The sequence below is a fragment of the Muscardinus avellanarius genome (genome assembly GCF_963383645.1).
Source record: "Muscardinus avellanarius genome assembly, chromosome: 3".
Classification (NCBI taxonomy): Eukaryota; Metazoa; Chordata; class Mammalia; order Rodentia; family Gliridae; genus Muscardinus; species Muscardinus avellanarius.
Genome location: NC_137788.1, coordinates 66123241 through 66142807, shown reverse-complemented (window position 1 = coordinate 66142807; position 19567 = coordinate 66123241). Strand labels below are relative to the sequence as shown.

General features: G+C 41.2%; 1 protein-coding gene across 1 annotated transcript in view; it reads left to right on the top strand.

Moving 5' to 3' along the window:
- Positions 1–1663: 1663 nt before the first annotated feature.
- The window catches only part of SLC44A5 (solute carrier family 44 member 5), a gene marked incomplete at both ends in the record, with an annotated part of 384719 nt that continues 366815 nt past the window's right edge, over positions 1664–19567 (top strand). The window contains one exon of the mRNA XM_080691446.1: positions 1664–1697. Within this exon, the coding sequence (XP_080547572.1) occupies positions 1664–1697 (34 nt within the window). The remainder of the gene's footprint in view (positions 1698–19567) is intronic.

The following is a 19567-nucleotide window of genomic DNA, read 5'->3' as shown; positions in this document are numbered from 1 at the left end:
GCTGCCCAAGTCCAACTTTTGAAAAAATAAACTTGTTTGTGTCTTATTTCTTATTCATACCTTTGTTGTGAGAGAAACTGGGTATTTCACTAATGTTCTTCAGAATATTTGCATCAGTATGGTACATTATATAGTTATATTGAATTAAATCACTGAATTAGATAACCAGGTTGAGTTGGGAACTCAACACACACACACACACACACACACACACACACACACACACACACACACACGGGGTGTGGTGGCACAAGCTTGTAATTCCAGCGTTCGGGAGGCAGAGGAGACCCGAGGATCGCGGCTTGAGGACAGCCTCAGCTACTAGCGAGGCCCTCCGCAACTCAGTGAGACTGTTTAAAAAAAATAAAATAAAAAGACTAAAAAAATAGCACCGGGGGTGTAGCTCGGAGGTAGAATGCTCTGGTTTCCGCTCCCAGTACCCCAACATACCCACAATTAGGGTGTAAACCTCAGCTTCAGCATTGGAGGGGGGGAGGAGATAAAAGATGTAGCCTTTTCCCCCATAGTGGCATACACTACTGCCCCCTTCCCATTCTACCCTTTCTTCCATTCTTTTAAAGCTGGCTGCTCCTTTACCTTTTCAGAAGGGTCTTAAACAGTTGACTACCCTACAGTCTCGGTGACAAAGGAGGGATTCTTTCTTATCCCTCATCAGCACCGGAGAGGAGGACAGCTCCCGCAACAACAACTAAACTTTCCCACGCTTGCTGGCCACTGCAAGAAGTTTCACCTGGAGGCCGAGCAACCACGCCTCCTCCTCCCAATCCCTCCAACACCTGGGAGCGTGAACTTTCCCTTGGTTTGCTACTGTCCCCTGGGAACGACCCAGCGTCCTCACTGTTAAGTTTTGGAGCCAGAGCAAGATGATATTTTGCAGGGTCTGGCGGGGTGGCGGGGGTGGCTGCCTCTGGAATTTATTTTCTCTCTTCTCTCCAGCATCCCTCTCTCCCCTTCCCTTCTCCACTCGGGAGGGACAGAGGCAGCTGCGCGCCCCGGGGCTGGGCTCCCGCGTGGAATTCGGGTTCCCTGTCCCGGAGGAGGAGGACGGAGCCGGACGCTGGCGCGGGCCCTGCCTGGCCACAGGAGTATATATTCTGTGAAGATGGGCACCTTTGGCGAGCCCGCGGGGTACCGCCGCCTGGGGGGGTTCGGAGGCCCCGAGGCAGGCCGGCCGAGCGCAGGCTCCAGCAGGCTCGGGCTGCCTGGCTTCCTCCTCCCCGGCCCCTCATGGCCTCGGTCTCCCCGCTTCCCCCCGGCTCCCCGCCGCCACCCCCGTAGCTGCGGCAGGGTGAGGCGGGCAGGAGGGGGTCTGGCGGCCCAGACGGGACACCGGGTGGGGGCAGGGAGGGGAGGTCAGCTCGGCGCTGGGCGCTGCCCCCTCCGGCAGTAGGCGCCGCACAGCCGCAGCAGCGCGGGCTGGGGGCTCCGGGCGCCGAGGGCGAGGGGCGGCGGCGCCCACCCCAGCCGAGCCGAGCCGAGCCGAGCGCGCAGCCCGGCCGCCGCCGCAGCCGCGCAGATGCCATCACAGCAACAAAGAGCTCGCTGAGCCCAGAGCCGCGGCCGAGCTCGCGGGCACGCCGAGCCCGGGTGCACCGCCGCCGGAGGAAACCGCCAGGGGGCCCGGGGAGGGAAGGGGCCGAAGATGGCCAGGAAGAGAAAACCCCCCAGCGTCAAGGGTGAGTCCCTCTCCACCCCGGCTCCCCCCACTCCTGCCCTCCGCGGGCCTGTTTACGGGGGGCTGGCGAAGTGCAGGGCTGCCTGCCGGGGAGAGTTCGCCTTCTCCGGGAGCTGGGGGGACCTCGGTGCGGCTTCATCTCCCTTTGCCTCCGGGTACACTCTGGAAGGAGTTTGCCCTCCTTTGATAACCTGAAGAAACCTGGAGACTCTCCAGTCACCCCACCCCTTTCCTACTTTGCTGGGGCATCAATCTGTTGCACCTTCTCCCCGCAGGGCAGTGGCGAGAAGAGCGACTTGTGGCTCCTAGCGTGTCTCTCTCTCTCTCTCCTCTCTTCTTCTCCCTCTCCCTCTCGTCTGTATATTATTATTATTATTATTATTATTATTATTATTATTATTATTATATTTGTCGTCTCTTCTATTCTTTCTTCCCAATGCCCCGCTCCGCCTGCCTCTTCATCCCTGGGTGCCAAGTTCTGCATCCTTTCTGCATCCGGAGGAGCTGTCTGGCCAGGTCACTGCCTACCACCCAGGTCCCTGCAGGCTACTGCCTCCTTCCCAACCCGTGGGGACGGGCAGCGACTCGGGCCGAGTTATCCCCTGTTGCTCCTTTGGAACCAGGGCTTCCCAAGTTAAAAAGTTGGGGGGGGGGCGAGAGCGGGGAGAACCAGGAATTGCTGTTGCTGGGGCGACTTGAGCCCTTGCCGCACGGTCCGGGGCGGGACTGTGGAAGGAGCCTCCTGTGCTGAGTCCTGCCCCGGGCGGCGGAGCAGGGGGGCGTCCTTGGGGCTTGGAGAGCTGGGAGCCAGCGAAGCAGGTGCTCCACTGCGCGCGCCCTGAGCACTGACTCGCAAAGGTCGCTGCTCGCCCGCTCGCTCCCTCGCTCCGGCTGGGGACTAGCAAAGCCGGCGGGGGTGTCTGCAGCACCGCGGAGAGGTGGAAGTCGACTTTGACACCATCCGCTGCGAGGAAGGCTGTGCAGGCAGGAAACCCAACCTGGGGTTGTGGGCGAGGAGGCAGTGGCGGTGTTTGAAGTTGGATTTTGACCCAGTGGTCCGGATGGCGGGGAAGGCAGAGACTTATTTCGCCGTGGGGTTATATAAAATCGCACCTCTAGTCTGAGAGAGCAGTTGGAGGCTACTGGATTTGTTGGCTTGGTCTACAGTAGCATGCTGGGCTTCAGTGTGCTTTCTGCTTTTCCTCCTCAGCACGGCTGATAAGAGCTTAAGTCCATTCCAGAGGTCACTAGGGGACACAACTTTATCTTTTTTTTTTTTTCTCCAGCTTGCATTTTAATTGTTCTTGACTACTCAAATTGTTTATTGGAAAAGGGTTAAAATCAGAGTCCTTAATTCTGTGAAAGACGTGTTTGCAGATCATGGGACTTTTTTGTTGTTGAAACTACAGCCTACATATAGCAATTTTACTGCAATGCATTATATCATCTGTGAAATAGTAGAGGGCTTAAACCTCTGCTCACTCATTAACTAGTATGTCTATAGAGGCAGATGAATAAAGAATGAGAGAACATATTTATCTACAAATACTTTATCATAATATCAGAGGATTTGTCTAAACCCATCCTGACAAGGTGCACTGGCTACAATTTTGGTTCGCTCCTTTTTTATGGAACCATATGGCATCATGAGCAAAACAGAAGGATTGGTTTTCAGCACTGCTGATGTGACTGTCCATTGGCAGAAAGACATTTCATACCCACCCCAAACCTTGCAGATTGAAAATGGTCCATGAAGATCGCAAAAATTCTTGCAGTTTTACAGTAAGCTGGTAGCTAGAGACAACCTTACCCTCCAGATTAATGTGTTGGCAGACACGCAAAAAGACACAAACGAGACCAGATTAATAAGTGAGCTCATATACAAGATTTAAAGAAAAAGACAACTCCTCTTTCTCCCTCTTTCCCCTCAAAACACAAAGTTTTTGTTTTATATGCCAAGATAGAATTGTGTATATTTTCTTAAGTAAATTTAAGTTGGTAGTAAAATAATTTAACAATAGTAGTTAATAGCACTTTAGTCATTTAAGTGTTAACAGTTCACCCAGAAGAGTTAATAACTAAGCTTGCTTAGAACAAGTGGTCTCAAGAAATTTCATTGTAGTTCTTTAAAAATAAGGTTTTCTCATGCTACACATTTTTAAAGGAAAAGTGACATTATTTAGCTCTTATTGACTTGTGTTTTCCTCTCTTTGCTAATGTTGAGTTCTTGTTATTTTAAAAATCAGTTCGTGTCATATTTCTTCGAACAAAAGACACTTGTAAAATCCTTGGAGTTTTATTTTAGCAGAGTGAATTATAATATTTTGTGGGTGATAGAAGCAAAACTAGGAAGTTGAAATCCATTGACTTGCTTAATTTTGTCTTTTAAGAGGAGAGCTGTACAAAAGCTCCTGACTATGTATGAGCTTGATCAAATGCTCTTAGACATCTGCTTTTAAGATGTAGCCAACTATACTGGGTCTGCATGGTAGACAAAAAAAATTCCAGGAGGGAGACTAGCGGGGTGAACTTTGCTGGATAATAAACCATCTTGGTTAGCAATATTCCATGCTGTGTTGACTTTCCCCTTCTGAGAGCTGCTTCTTTGCTTAGCTGCACTGCATACAGGGAAAGATCATTTGTTGGATCTTGTGACAGGCAAGTTGCTCATTGGCTTCTAAAGTCCTAACAATAGAGACAACGTATCTCTAACAGTGTCAAAGGGAAATGCAGTTTCTTAACACAGACAGAAGAATAAGATCCCTTGGTGGGATTTCTCAAGGAAACACTAGCATTCATTTTTGACATCTCATCAAAAGGATAGCTTTTCAAAAAGGCAATGGAGTCTTTATCAATGCAATATTTACAATTTTAAAATAAAAATGCTGTAGTCCATGATCAATATAAATCTTACAAGTATGCGCTAGTTACAGTTATGGTGATATTAATACCCTCCCTGGACACCCCTTTCCAATATTAGTATAACAAAGACTTCTTAGTAAGTAACTGAATAAAAGATTAAAAGTAAGTATACTTGAGTCATCTATTCATTCTTTCCATCAACACATATTTATTGAATGCTGAATATGTACTAGGTTCTGTGCAAAACACTAGGATACAATGATAAGCAGGATTGATCTTGAAGAGTCCAAGAGGGGGCCTGGAAGGGGCAGGTAAACAAATACATAGATCAGAATTTTTTTTTTTTTTTTTGGTGGTCCTGGGGGCGGAACCCAGGGGCTTTCTATCTCTGGGCTATACTCCCAGACTTACTTTATATTTTATTTGGAAACAGGGTCTCAGTGAGTTGCTGAGAGCCTCACTAAGTGGCTGAGGCTGGCTTTGAACCTGTGCAATCCTCCTATCGCAGCCTCCCAAGTGCTGGGATTACAAGTATGCGCCACCACACCTGGCCCAGAAAATTTTATATAGTGACTGATACTATGAAGACATAGAACAGGGTGATATACTAGAAAGTGGTTGAAAGTTTACTTTAGATTCTGCAGAGATGACTTTTGCATTGGGAAACAAATGACCAAGAGTAATTTGTGTGTCAAGAAATAGAAGGTCATACTTCAGGCCTTCAGGCAGGAATGATTGCTGTTCAGTAGGTTCAAGGGCAGAGGAAAGGCCAATTTGCCTCAAGTGGCCTGTGCAAGGTAGACAGAGGCTAGATCTTTTGAGTTCTAAAAAGGAACATAAATTCCTTCCTTCCTTCCTTCTTTCCTTCCTTCCTTCCTTCCTTCCTTCCTTCCTTCCTTCCTTCCTTCCTTCCTTTGGTACTGGGGGTTGAGTAAAGAAGCATTCCATAACATATCTATACCCCCAGTCCTTTTTATTTATTATTTTTGAAACAGGATCTAGCTATGTTGCGGAGAGTCTTGCTAAGTTACTGAAGCTGGTCTTGAATCTTTGATCCTCCTGTATCAGCCTTCCAAATACTGGAATTATAGGCATATGTCATTGCTTCGGGCTAGGCATGTAGATTTTAAGTGAAGTGGAAATTCCTTGGGGATTCAGTGCTTGGGTCTGTGTTCCTAACCTGAAAGATAATTCCAAAAACAATAGCTTTTTTGCATCAACTTCCTAGGTCAAGTGAAGTGACCTAATAGACTTAACTTTGGTAAAAAGGTCCAACTGTACTCACATATCCCCTTGTACTATTCACCAAAGATATCTGAAACATTTTGAATTGAGATCCTGATAGCATCTCTAGAAATCTTTGCTTTAAAACAATTCTGGAGTAAATGAGGAATAAGTCAACATTTTATTACAGATACTAAGCTTAGTCACCTACCTAGCAAGCCTCTTAAAGAGAGTAAGTCTTGGAAAACTGTATTTTAATGGAGGAAGGAGGGACTGAGAAGGGTTTGGACCATGATCATGCAATAGGCAGCCTAAGAGGCTCCTAGGTAACAGAAGGCCCAAGAAAGGAGAATAATGATGTAAAAGGAGACATGAGAAAGGCTCTGAGACATCATCAGACAATTCATGAGTTTGCCAAGAGAACTGAAAGCCTGAGGTAAGAGTGTTTTAAGAGAAATGCTCTAATTCAAGCACAAAGGGGCTTGAAAACAGGGCACCTGTGATTTTGACTGATCTTTTACCAGTGACACATCTGTAACAATAAAAGCATACAGTCTTTTAAAGGATCTCTTTGAATTTTACTTAATCATCAGGAGGTTATTCTTATGGATTATATACCTCAGACATGAAAATAGCATGAAAATATTAATGATAACTACCACTTGTCGGAGGGAGCTATTTGACAGTTAGCAAGGAGCTACTTCCCAGTTAGCAGGGAAATTATGCACTTGGGTCTCAAATTTTCCTGCGGAAATGTCGGCAAGGGGGAAATGAGATCTGTTGGATACTTTTCTTCACCTCAAGCATTTGTGCCTAGAAGATACCCCGATGTTTAAGAAAGACATAAACAATAATTATTTTAGAACTCTCTATTGACTACTCCCACCTCTAAACTGTCTGCCTTTTTTATTTTTTTCTAAGGATTAATAATGAAAAATACACAAATAATTCTGTACCTTTGGGACTTTCGTCATTCTCCTACTTAGCAGCTCTTCAGAGGCTGGTAGTATTTCAGGGATGCTGTCACTAGGAATGGGGTCTGGACCTTAGTGACACTGTAGCACAATGTGTTTGTGACATCAGCCCTTTTTTACAGTAGTGAGTACGTCATAGGGTGTTGGAGTTAGAAGGCTCAGTATTTACAGAGTTGTTGGAGGGATGATGCAGTAAGAGGTGAGTAGTGTTGCCAAGGATAATTATGTCTGTAGAGAATTTAGTTACTTTTATTATTTGAGGATATATATTCCATACAAGTCAAGAATTATATAGACATATGTGTATAAATATGTATATAGGTACAACAGAGCTTTGTTCCTACTTTGAATTCAGACTTTTGTCAGCATGGAGGCATCTTTTGCATTTTACATATAATGAAATTGAGATGATATGAAAACATTACTTTCTTGAGGTCTAATAGTAAGTGATATACTGTAGATAGGCATAATCAAGCCCTGTGACTCTTTATTCCTTATCTACATTCAGCATTTAAATATCTATTCCTGTTTTCAAGATATATCAAATGGAGCATAGGAATGGAGATCAATAACTTTTTTTCCTCTGTGGAATCAAGAAAACATTATAATTTCATATATACTTTCACCATAAGTGTCACAACTTTATCATTAGTGGCTCATCATTAAACATGAGAAATATACTGCTAACAAAAAATAGCTTAACTGCTCATAGATACTAGGGTGATATCATACAGAAGTATTAGGGCTTTCTAGAGATGGGCGGGAGACTAGGTGAAGAAATATTTTCATGTTTTGAAGAGGTGTACAGAGGGAAAGAGGCACTTGAGTCCATGCTGAGGTGGATTGAGAGGATTTTGTCATTCACAAGGTAAGCCATTTGACCTTTGTGATAACCATCCTTCAGGATGGCCCTCAATGCTTCTTATGTACTGACATTTACACTCCTGTGTCCTGCCCTCCAAGACGGAATCTGGGACGACTCCTGTGGCCAGCAAAGTGCAGTGGAAGGCCAGGTCCCATGCAAAGGCCCTGTCAAGGCCCCATAGCTTCTGGCTTGCTGGGGTATGTCCTTTGCTCTTATATATCATTCATTTTTTGGGGGGGACCAGCTGTGAAAACAAACATCCCCTGGAGAGGCCCACGTAGGAAATAACTGAGGCCTCCTGTTAACAGCCAGCACCAACTTGCCAGCCATGCAAATGATCTACCTTGGAAACAGATCTTCCAGTCCTGCAAGCTTTCAGAAGTCTATAACCTCCACCAACATCTGACTGAATCTCATGATTAACCCCAGCCCAGGACTGCCAACCAATCTGCCGTTGGATTCCTGAATCACAGAAATTGTAAGACATAAGTACTTACTGTTCTTTTATGTCATTAAATTTAAGGGTAATTTGTTACTTAACATAAGACAATGAATCTATGTCTGTGGTTCACTTTTTTTTGTGCCTGTACCTTAGGAGGTAGAGACCTCCTTCTTGGTGTACAAATAAATACTTGGGAGACATTATGTGTGCGAAAGAATATTTATAAAGACCCTGTGCCATAATGGTATTAATTTACTTGTTTTACACAATGACTTTAGAGTTCCCCCTGTACCCTATTTGCTGCTTCCAGGCGCCTGAGAAGAAAAGAAAGCACTCTAATTTGCAATCTTCATTACTAGTCTCAATATTGGCCTTGAATTGTAACCCTCTTTTCTAATTAGAGAGTTGGGCTTAAAACTGGAGATGCCTTTTTCGTGTTTCCCTTGAGTTCCTTTTTGCAGCTCGTTTCTTCCTGTGCTGTTTTTGGTACTCATCCTGGCTTCTCTGCTTCATTTACTTTAAAAGGTATCTTCCAAACAAAAACACCTCCAAATTAAAAATCAGTGGTAAAGAGGACATACATGTCCTGATATCCCCCAATAGCCAAGATGCCACAGTCCCTCAAACTGAAAATACAGGAAGTCCCTTAAAACCTCAAATCTACCATCCTAACTGGCCAATATTATGTGATGTAATGTATATGTTACACAGAATGATTTAGCTCTTCCATGATGTATACATATTATCAAAATATCACGTTGAAGGCCGGGCGTGGTGGCGCACGCTTGTAATCCCCGTGCTTGGGAGGCGGAGACAGGAGGATCGCGCAGGTTCGAAGCCAGCCCGTGCTGGCGTAAGAGACCCTGTTTCAAAAATATAAAATAGGTCTGGGAGTGTAGCCCGGAGGAAGAAGGGCTTCCAGGAACCCCAGTACCACCAAAAAAAAAAAAAAAAAAAAAAAAAAAAAAAAAAAAAAAAAAAAAAAATCACGTTGAAGCCAGGGGTAGTGGCGCACGCTTGTAATCCCCACGCTTGGGGGGCGGAGACAGGAGAATTGCACAGGTTCAAAAGCCAGCAGCACTGGTTCAAGAGATCCTGTTTCCAAATAAAAATACAACAACAAAAAAAAAAAGGTCTGGGAGTGTAGCCCGGAGGTAGAAGGGCTTCCAGGAAGCCCAGTACCACACACACACAAAATATCATGTTGTATGTCATAATCCAATGCAATTTTTTACTTGTCAATTAAAAAAAGAACTAGAAACCAAAAACCTGGAATTAGCCAATAAAAATTTCTCCAACTATTTTTTATTAGCTTCTTCCTACCAAAGAATCTTTCACCTTCATGTCCCTGCTAGTCCTTTGATATATAATCAAGAGATTGAGAAACAGGATAAAGAAAAAAATCCATCTCTTTTCAGTGTGGAATATTAGTCCACGTTATATCACTCTTTCCTTTGTTCAAAAAGTATTAATTGATTACTCATTAGGTGCAAGGCACGATTCTATGTATGCTTGGGACATATCAGAGAACAAAAGTTTATGGTCTAGATAGGGAAGACAGACAATGAATAATGTCAATAAATTATTGATATTAAAAGTTGAAAATTGAAAAGTGTTATTTGAAGCTGGGCATGGTGGCATACACTTATGATCCCAGTACTGGGAATCTGAGACAGGAGGATCACAGGTTCAAAGCCAGCCTCAGCTTCTTAGTGAGACCCTTTTTCCAAATAAAAAAAATGAAATAGGGCTGGGGGTGTAGTCCAGAGGTAGAAGGCCCCTGGATTCCATTCCCCAGTACCATACTACAAAAAAGAAAAGTGTTAGTTGTTTCATATCTAACTTCTTATATCCTGCATCAGCTTTAAACATACCTTTACTAAGAAATTATTGAAAAGTCTAATTTTGATGAGAATAAAGAACATTAATTCCTTTAAATAATCAGAATTTTAATTTTTTCTTTAAGAGGATTTTCTTTTTAAAATTATTATAGCTGGAAGTGGTGACCATACGCTTGTAATCCCAGCATTTGGGAGGCTGAGACAGGAGGATCACAATTCTTGGAAATCCTTAGCTATTAACTTAGTGAAGCCCTGTGCAACTCAGTGAGACCTTGTTTTAAAATAAAGAATAAAAAATAGGACTGGGGGTGTAGCTAGGAAGTAAAATGCCCCTGGGTTCCATCCCCAGTACCGCAAAAAAAAAAAAAAATTATAAAAACATATCTGTCCACAACGTATAACAATATACTCATATAAGCCCACATTAAATATGATTACCTTGAAAAATAATCACATTTTAAGAAGAGTTCTCCAACATTTATAATTAATAATTTCCATTTTCTCAGATTTTGTAAACAATGTCAATGTAATCATGTTTTTATGTCTTATAATTTGTGAGGAACAAATAAGTCCATTTTACATGTTAGAAAAAATTTTTAAATGATGAAGATTCTGGGGTTTCCAAGTTGGCAAAATATTCTCAGTAGCATCATCTAGTTTGTTAGGACACATAGACACTGTAGGTTTTTTTTTTATTAAGGAAAATGTGCCTATCTCAAAGAAAATTAATCATTTGTTTTTAAAAATGTAACAGTTTTTTTGTTCCATTTTATTTCCATTCATAACTTTCTTAAGAAGTTATTAGTTCACTACAGTTAATGTACTTTAACTCTTTGTTTTATAATTTTCATATATGCCCATGTCCATAAATACCATAGGATTGTGTTTTGTATTTTAGCATTCTGTTTAAGTGGTAAATGACATTCTATTTTTTTTTTTTTGGTGGTATTGGGAATTTAATCCAGGGAGCCATTCTACCTCTGAGATACGCCCCTAGCCCTATTTTATTTTTAGTTTGAAACAGGGTCTCGCTAGGTTGACAAGAATCTTGCTACTTGCTGAGGTTGTCCTTGAACCTGTGATCCTCCTGTCTCAGCCTCCCAAGTACGGGGATTACAGGCATGTGCCACCATGCCCATCTCATAACATTCTATTTAAATCATATTTTGTGTTTCATCCTACAGCTTACTTTCTTGACTCCATACATGAATTTGAGAGAAATTAATGTTATATAGGTAGTCTAGTTATCTTTATGGCTATTTAATATTCATCATGTAAATAAACCAGAATTTATTCATTTTTTTATTGATGGGCTTTAAAAAAATAGTTCATGGTGTGTGGATGTGGCAGCACATTCTTGTAATCCCAGTACTTGGGAGACTGAGATGGGAGGATCGCAGGTTTGCAGCCAACCTCAGTTACTTAGTGAGGCCCTATGCAACTTAGTGAGACCCTGTTTCCAAAAAAATATATAAAAAATTAAAAATAGGGCTGGAGGTGTGGCTTGGAAATAGAATGCCCTGGGTTTAATCCTCAGTATTGCAAAAACAAACAACAAAAAAAAGCAATTCATTCATTTTTATTGGTGCAGATTAATTATAGAGTAATGGGTTTCACTGTGGCAAATTCATATATATATATGAATCTATATACACACATTATATATATACACACATAATATATACACACACACATAATTTGATCAACTTTATTCCTCAATATCTCATGTACTCCCCACTCACATCCTTCCTCTACCCTGAGATTTCCCTTCAACTTCATGGCATCTCTTTTTCTGGTTTTCCTTCCTTTAACTTCTACATATAAAACACATAATACTTTTCTTTCTGAGTCAGACTTATTTCATTCCCAGTTGTGCTCTCCAGTTCCATCCATTTCTTGCAAATGATATAATTTCACTTTTTTATTATAGTAAAGAAAATCCCAAGCCAGGCGTGGTGGCGCACACTTGTAAGCCCAGCATTCGGGAGGCTGAGACCAAAGAGGATCGCGGTTCACGGACAGCCTCAGCTACTTAGTGAGGCCCTTCGCAACTCAGTGAGACCCGGTTTCAAAATAAAGAATTAAAATAGGGCAGGGGGTGTAGCTCGGAGGTCGCATGCCCCTGGGTTCTATCCCCAGACCAGAAAAAAAAATCCATGGTGTATATCTGTTACATTTTCTTTATTCATAAATTGGTTGACAGACAACTAGGTTGATCCTTATTGTGAGTTACATGGTTATGTATGTATCTCTAAAGAATGCAGACTTTAATTCTTTTATTTATTATTATTATTTTTTGTGCTATTGGAGATGGAACCCAGGGGCCTTCCACCTCCGGGCTATACTCTCAGACCCATTTTATGTTTTATTTGAAAATAGGGTCTCACTAAGTTGCTGAGAGCCTCACCAAGTTGCTGAGGCTGGCTTCAAACCTGCGATCCTCCTGTCTTAGCCTCCCAAGTACTGGGATTACAAGCATGCACCACCATCCCCGGCTAGATTTTAATTCTTTTTTTTTTTTGGTGGTACTGGGGTTCCTGGAAGCCCTTCTACCTCCGGGCTACACTCCAAGACCTATTTTATATTTCTTTTTTATTTGGAAACAGGGTCTCTTAAGCCAGCGTGGCTGGCTTCGAACCTGCATGATCCTCCTGTCTCGGCCTCCCAAGCGCGGGGATTACAAGTGTGCGCCACCACGCCTGTAATTTAATTCTTTTAGATAAATTAAGGAGTGATATCACTGGGTCATATGGTAGTTATATTTTTAGCTTCTTTTGAAACCTGTAATTTATTTCTTAACTCTGTTATTTCCTTTTCTATGCAGAAGGTTAAAATTTGATGCTATACCATTTACTGATCCTTACTCTCATTTCCTGGGTTATAGGGGTCCTATTTAGGAAGTCATTGCCTGGGCCTATATATTGAAATGTTTATTGGTGGTACTGGGGGTGGAACCCAGGGGCTTTCTACCTCCGGGCTATACTCCCAGACATATTTTATATTTTTATTTGGAAACAGGGTCTCACTAAGTTGCTGAGAGCCTCACTAAGTAGCTGAGGCTGGCTTCGAACCTGTGCGATCCTCCTGTCTCAGCCTCCCAAATGCAGGGATTACAAGCATGCGCCACCACACTCGGGTTATTTTTTTCTTCTAACAGTTGCAATGTTTCTGGTCTTAAACATAGGTCTTTGATTCATTTTGAGTTGACTTTTGTACAGGTAAGAGATAGGGATTTAGTTTCATTCAACTGTATATAAATATCCAGGTTTTCTAGTACTGTTTATTAAAGAGGCTGATTTTTTCTCCATTGTATCCTTTTGGTACCTTTTACAAAAAACAGCTAACTTTTTGTGAGTTTTCTTAGGAGGCAGGGATGGATCACTTAGTTCTAAGGATGTTTCTCTTTTATCTTTATGTCTTTAAAAATATTATCTAAGGAACAGTAAGTGCAACTCTAAAAGAAGTGTAGAAATGGTCTTCCTGACAAAACAATCTATAAAATATAGTACAATAGGAGAAAGGTACCAGGAGAAGTTTGCCAGTAACTTTGTGTTGGATGCAGCAGTACATACTTTCGGCTCTTAAGGAACCAAAGGAAAATAAAATTACAGTATTTTGTGTAAGGACTGTCTCAGTGGTTCTCAACCAAGGGTAGTTTTGCAGTACATTGAGATAGTTTTGCTCATCATGATGAGTACAGTTAATGGCGTGTGATAGAGACCAGGGATGCTACTAAACATTCAATGATGCATTGGGCAGCCTCCACAATAAAGAATTACATAGTTTTGCTGGGCATGGTGGCGCACGCTTGTAATCCCAGCATTTGGGAGGCTGAAACAGGAGGATTGTGGTTCAAGGACAGCTACTTAGTGAGGCCCTTTGCAACTTAGTGAGACCCTGTTTCAAAATTGAAAATAAACCGGGCGTGGTGGCGCACGCTTGTAATCCCAGCATTCCGGAGGCTGAGACAGGAAGATCACAGATCGCAGACAGCCTCAGCTACTTAGTGAGGCCCTCTGCAACTTAGTGAGACCCTGTTTCAAAATAAAGAATAAAAATTTGGGCAGGGGATGTAGCTCGGAGGTCAAATGCCCCTGGGTTCCATCCCCAGACCTGAAAAAAAAAAAAAAAAAGAAAAGAAAAAAGAAAAATCGGCTGGGGATGTACCTTTGAGGTAGAATACACTTGGGTTTCATTCCCAGTACTGCAAAAAAAAAAAAATTTATATATATATGTGTGTGTGTGTGTGTGTGTGTGTGTGTGTGTGTGTGTGTATGTATCTTAAATTGGCAATCATGCTAAAGTTGAGAAACTTTGGTATAGCACTATCAATTTTGCATTTGCCCAGAGAGGGCAAATTACTAAAGGAATACAGAAAAGTCAGTTTTACCTGTACCATTGATCTATGCTTAGAGAAAACTCAGCTTTTAAACACACTTTAAAATAAAGACATTTCTTTCTTGCCTTTTCTTTCTCTTTGCCCTCTTCGCCTCTCTTTCCTTCTGTGTGTCCTCATGAAATATTATGGTTTTATATCCTTCAGTAGTGTTCCCTTAAGACCTGCACCATTAGAGGGACAGTAAAGTCATCATCAAAGTCCCTTGTTCAGTTGAAAAGCCGCAGTTTCACATTGCCCATTCCTATTCTGCATCTGCCTGACAACGTTGAAAAAAAAAATCAAGAAAAAGATGATTCAGTAATTTTGGATTCAATAATTTTTTTAATGAGAGAAGATGGGCAGCCTCCCAGACTCTTTTTTTCTTTTTCTTGGTACTGGGCATTGAACCAGGGGCATTCTATCTCAGAGATACACTCCTAGACATAATCATCATCATCATCATCATCATCATCATCATCATCATCATTTAGATTTTGAAACAGGGTCTCGCTGAGATGCTGAGGCTGGCCTCAACCCTGTGATTCTCCTGTCTCAGCTTTCTAAGTACTCTTTCTGTAGCTTTATTTGGCCATTAGGATTTTAGAGGAGAGCTGTTTGCTTTATCTCTAAGGAATGTTTGGAAGTCTCTCAGATCTGTTCCCATATGCTTGTTGAGGGGAAATTTTCCTGTAGAATAAAAAACATAAGTATTTTTTGTTGTTGTTTTGTTTTGGTACTGGGGATTGAACCCAGGGGCTTTCTACCTCTGAGCTACATTCCAAGACCTATTTTGTTTTATTTTTATTTTGAAACAGAGCCTCACTAAGTTGCCGAGACTGGCTGTGAACATGTAATCCTTCTGTCTCATCCTCCCAAGTACTGGCATTACAAGTGTATGCCACTATGTCCAGCTTAAATACAGTTTTAAAGAAACATAAAAGAAGCAAAATTTATGCATTATAAAAGCTTGAAGGATGGTCTTTATATAAATTTTGCTGGTTTCAGTTTTTAAGTCAAAAGACAATACAATTTTTAAATGGGTATTTTATTAAATTTTATTACAAATTTATATCTATCTATCTACCTATCTATTTTTAATACTGGGGAGTGAACCCAGAGACATTCTACCTCTGAGCTACACTCCTACCCCTATTTTTATTTTTTAGTTTTGAAATAGGATCTCACTAAGTTGCAGAGGGCCTCACTATGTAGCTGAGGCTGGCTGCGAGCTTGCAATCCTTCTGTCTCACCCTCCCAAGTACTGAGATTACAAGCATGTGTTACCACGCCTGGCAATTTACAAGTTTATTATCACCTCATCTTGTAAACAATTGAAAATTATTTTGGTGTTGGATATATAAATTTTATAGACATAAGTTTAAAAATGTTAAAAGTTATGTTCTAAAAAGGTAAAAGATATTGACTGGGCATTTCACATTTTAAATTCTAAAATTAGCAGTATCTTTCACTTTAAGCTCTTTTTCTTCTGATTCACTGTTTTCATCTTTTTATTCACACTTCTTTTCCTGCACAAAAATATTATCACATTCTTTTCCCAAGCTATGGCATTGATTCTGCTGATTTAACACCTTTATTTCAGTGAAATAAAATGATCATAAATAGATGTGTCCAGGGATATCTTGGTTATATAATATATGACAGGCCTGAAATTATGAAGAATAGTTTTGGAATTCATCCCTTTTCTATCATTGTTAACTACTAAGAAAGTTTTACATTATAATATATACTTTTTCAAACATTATAGGAAGTACTTTGGATAATTATCATATTTCCCCCACACAAGTTTTTCTTTGGTAATCCTATAGACACATCACAAAAACAAAAGAAGGATGTAGGCTTCACTTGACTGATTCTAAGTTCAAGACTCCTATATTTTAACTTCTGTAAATTTTCCCTACTTGATTCTGAATTAATACCTTAGGAATGACAAAAAGTAGGCTATTTAATAGTTTATATAAATGTATGGGTGAAGAGAAGCGTTTAACCTGTTTAACAAATTTGGGAAAATGAGCTGGGTGTGGTGGCACACGCTTGTAATCCCAGCATTGGGGAGGCTGAGACAGGTGGATTGCGGTTTGCGGACAGCCTCAGCTACTTAGGCCCTTTGCAACTCAGTGGGACCCTGTTTCAAAATAAAGAATAAAAGAACGCCGCGTGTGGTGGCGCACGCTTGTTTGTAATCCCGGTGTTAGGGAGGCAGAGACAGGAGAATCTCGCAAGTTCCAAGCCAGTCATGCTGGCTTAAGAGACCCTATTTCTAAATTTAAAAAGTATAGAAATAGGTCTGGGAGTGTAGCCTGGAAGTAGAAGGGTTTCCAGGAACCCCAGCACCACCAAATAAATAAATAAATAAATAAATAAATAAATAAATAAATAAATAAATAAATAAATAAATAAAAATAGGGCTGAAGGTGTAGCTCTGAGGTAGAATGCCTCTGGGTTCCATCACCAGGACCACACACACACACACACACACACACACACACACACACACACACACTGGGAAAATGAATCACATTTAAGTTTTTGACAGTATTAAATGGTAAAAAGTGAAGTAATTAGAAAATTACTAAAGCAGATTTTTGAAGATATCTAATGGATAATATCTTTATTAAATTGCTTATATTCTAAAGTACTAGGATATCTTTCGGATGTTTGGAATTTTTATGAGTTCAGACTTCCCTTCATTTGGCCTGGTTTAGTGAGGTATTTATGTTTTTCCAAAAACTAAGTTTTGTATATATTGATTGTGAGATGATTTTTTTTTGTGTGATACTGGGGATTGAACCCAGGGGTGTTCTACCTGTGAGCTATGCCTCCAGCTTTTGTTGTTTTACATTTTGGAACAGAGTGTCACTGAGCTGCTGAAGCTGGTCTCTAACCTGTTGATAGTCCTGCCTCAGCCTCCCAAGTGCTGGGTCTAGAGGTATGCACCACCACACCTGGCTGAGGTAGAGAATATTGTGAACTGTTATTGTTGGACCAGTGGCTCAGCAATCATAAGGAAGATCCCTGGGAGGTGGGAAGGTGGTTAGAGGGCATGATTTAAATGCCTCCTAGTCTCTAAGAGAGTTACTTCTGAAAGATTTCTTGAATAAAGATGCAATCTTTTCATTGCTTAAATATGATAAAACTTTTTCTTGGAATTAAGCAGACCTTGAGATAGAAGTTCATCTACTTTATGTTAATTAGCTATTATAACATTGTCTGGCATGGAGAAAGTTGACATTGTATTAAGTTCAAGGATATGTCCTTGCCCCATCGCTATTTTACCAAGAATCTGCATTGTAAGGACCTGATATAGAAGTTTCTTTGAAATGTCCTTAGCCAACAATGGACAGTGTGAGTCATGGAACTTACTGTGTTTCCCATGATGGATAGACAAATAGAACTAAATTTGAGCTCATTTCTTGCTCAAGACTGTGCCATTTAAGTCAAACACTTGTGGATTCATTTTGCTTTTCCTATCCTTATTCATTCCCTTCATGGTCTCTCTTTACATACTTTGATGAATTGTGTGTTTTCTTATAGGCCATTTTATATCTTCTTTGAACTAAGATGACTTGTAAACAAATACCAGATGAGGTTAAACTCACAGAGTTTAATTAAATAATATACTCAAATTTATAAACTAGTAATTTGCAGAGTTAATATCTAAACTTAGATGTAATACTCTCCCTACTCAGTTCCTTTTCTCCCTCATTTGTTCATGTATAATTTCTCTCTCTCTCTCTCTCTCTCTCTCTCTCTCTCTCTCTCTCTCTCTCTCGTCTCTCGCTGTGTGTGTATGTGTGTGTATGTGTGTGTGTGTGTGTGTGTGTGTGTGTGTGTGTGTGTGTGTTTTACTGGGGATTGAATCTAGGAGGACATTCTGGGTTCAATCCTCTGGGCTATACTCCCCAGCCCTATTTTACTTTTTATTTTGAAACAGGGTCTTACTAAGTTGTGAAGGGCCTCACTAAGATGCTGAGGCTGGCCACGAACCTGTGATTCTTCAGTTTCTCCCAAGTCTGGGATTACAAGTGTGCACCACCATACTCTGCTCTGTTCTTGTATAGTTCCCTATAGTTAAGATTTATGGAATGGCATTTTTTTGTGTGGTACTGGGGGTGGAACCCAGGTGTTTTTCTACCTCCAGGCTATACTCCCAGACCCTTTTTATATTTTATTTGGAAACAGGGTCTCACTAAGTTGCTGAGAGCCGAAGTAGCTGAGGCTGGCTTCGAACCTGTGCGATCTTCCTGTCTCAGCCTTCCAAGCTCTGGGATTACGAGTATCCGAAACGCCCGGATTATGGAATGACAGTTTTAACTACCTGCTTTAACTTTACCTTTTGCCCTTACATTCTTCTTTTTTTTTTCTCTCTTGCTGATTAAGTCAGTCACTTCTGTCGATCCTAAATTTCTACTTTTCTCCTTCTCAACAGCTTCAGTGTTGAGTGTTCAATTCAGTGTTCAGCATTTCTAAGAGGATAAAAACCACTTCTGCATGAGCAGGTTTCCTTATTTAAGCTTTTTTAAAAAACCACACAATTGTAAATATGGTGCTCTCAAAAGAGAAATCTGTTAATTTCAAATACCCAAACCCAATAATGGCTTTCCATTATCTACAAGGAAAAAAAAATCACAGCAAAGCATATGAGGCTAGGATCTGCCGCAGGACACCTGTCCAGTGTCACGGTCCACCACTTTTTCTCTCATCTGTCCTGTATTATTCTACCACCATGAACACTGGGGGCCATATGCAGTCTTTTCTGCTTCTGGCTTCATCATGCTGTTCTTTTCTTTTCCTTTTTTTTTTTTTTTTTTTAGTGTCCGAGATTCTTTTTTTACCCTTCAGGACTCAGCACAAATAATTCTTTCTCTACAAAATGCTACCCATCTCCTCCTCTCACTCCTTCCCCTTAAATTAAACACTCCCTCCTCTTTGATCCCACAATGTCTTGCACACACTTCTATTAGTGCTCTTATATTTTTAGCTTTACTTATGTTCTGAAACAAAAGGAACCAAACACCTCACTGGAAATCAGTCATTGGCTTAACCTTGGGGTGAGAGTGTAACTTTAGTCCCTGTGTCTCCCTTTCTTCTGGTGGCCCTGTTGGTTAGTTTTAGTCCACTGAGCCTGAGATTTGACTGCTGAGAGAACAGTGCCTCATTCTCAAGCCAGAAATGATTGGATCATAAAACTCTTACTCCCTCATAGGGTTAATCCACAGATGGACTCATAGCTCAGTGGGTTATTGGGAAATGGTCAGCACTTTAGG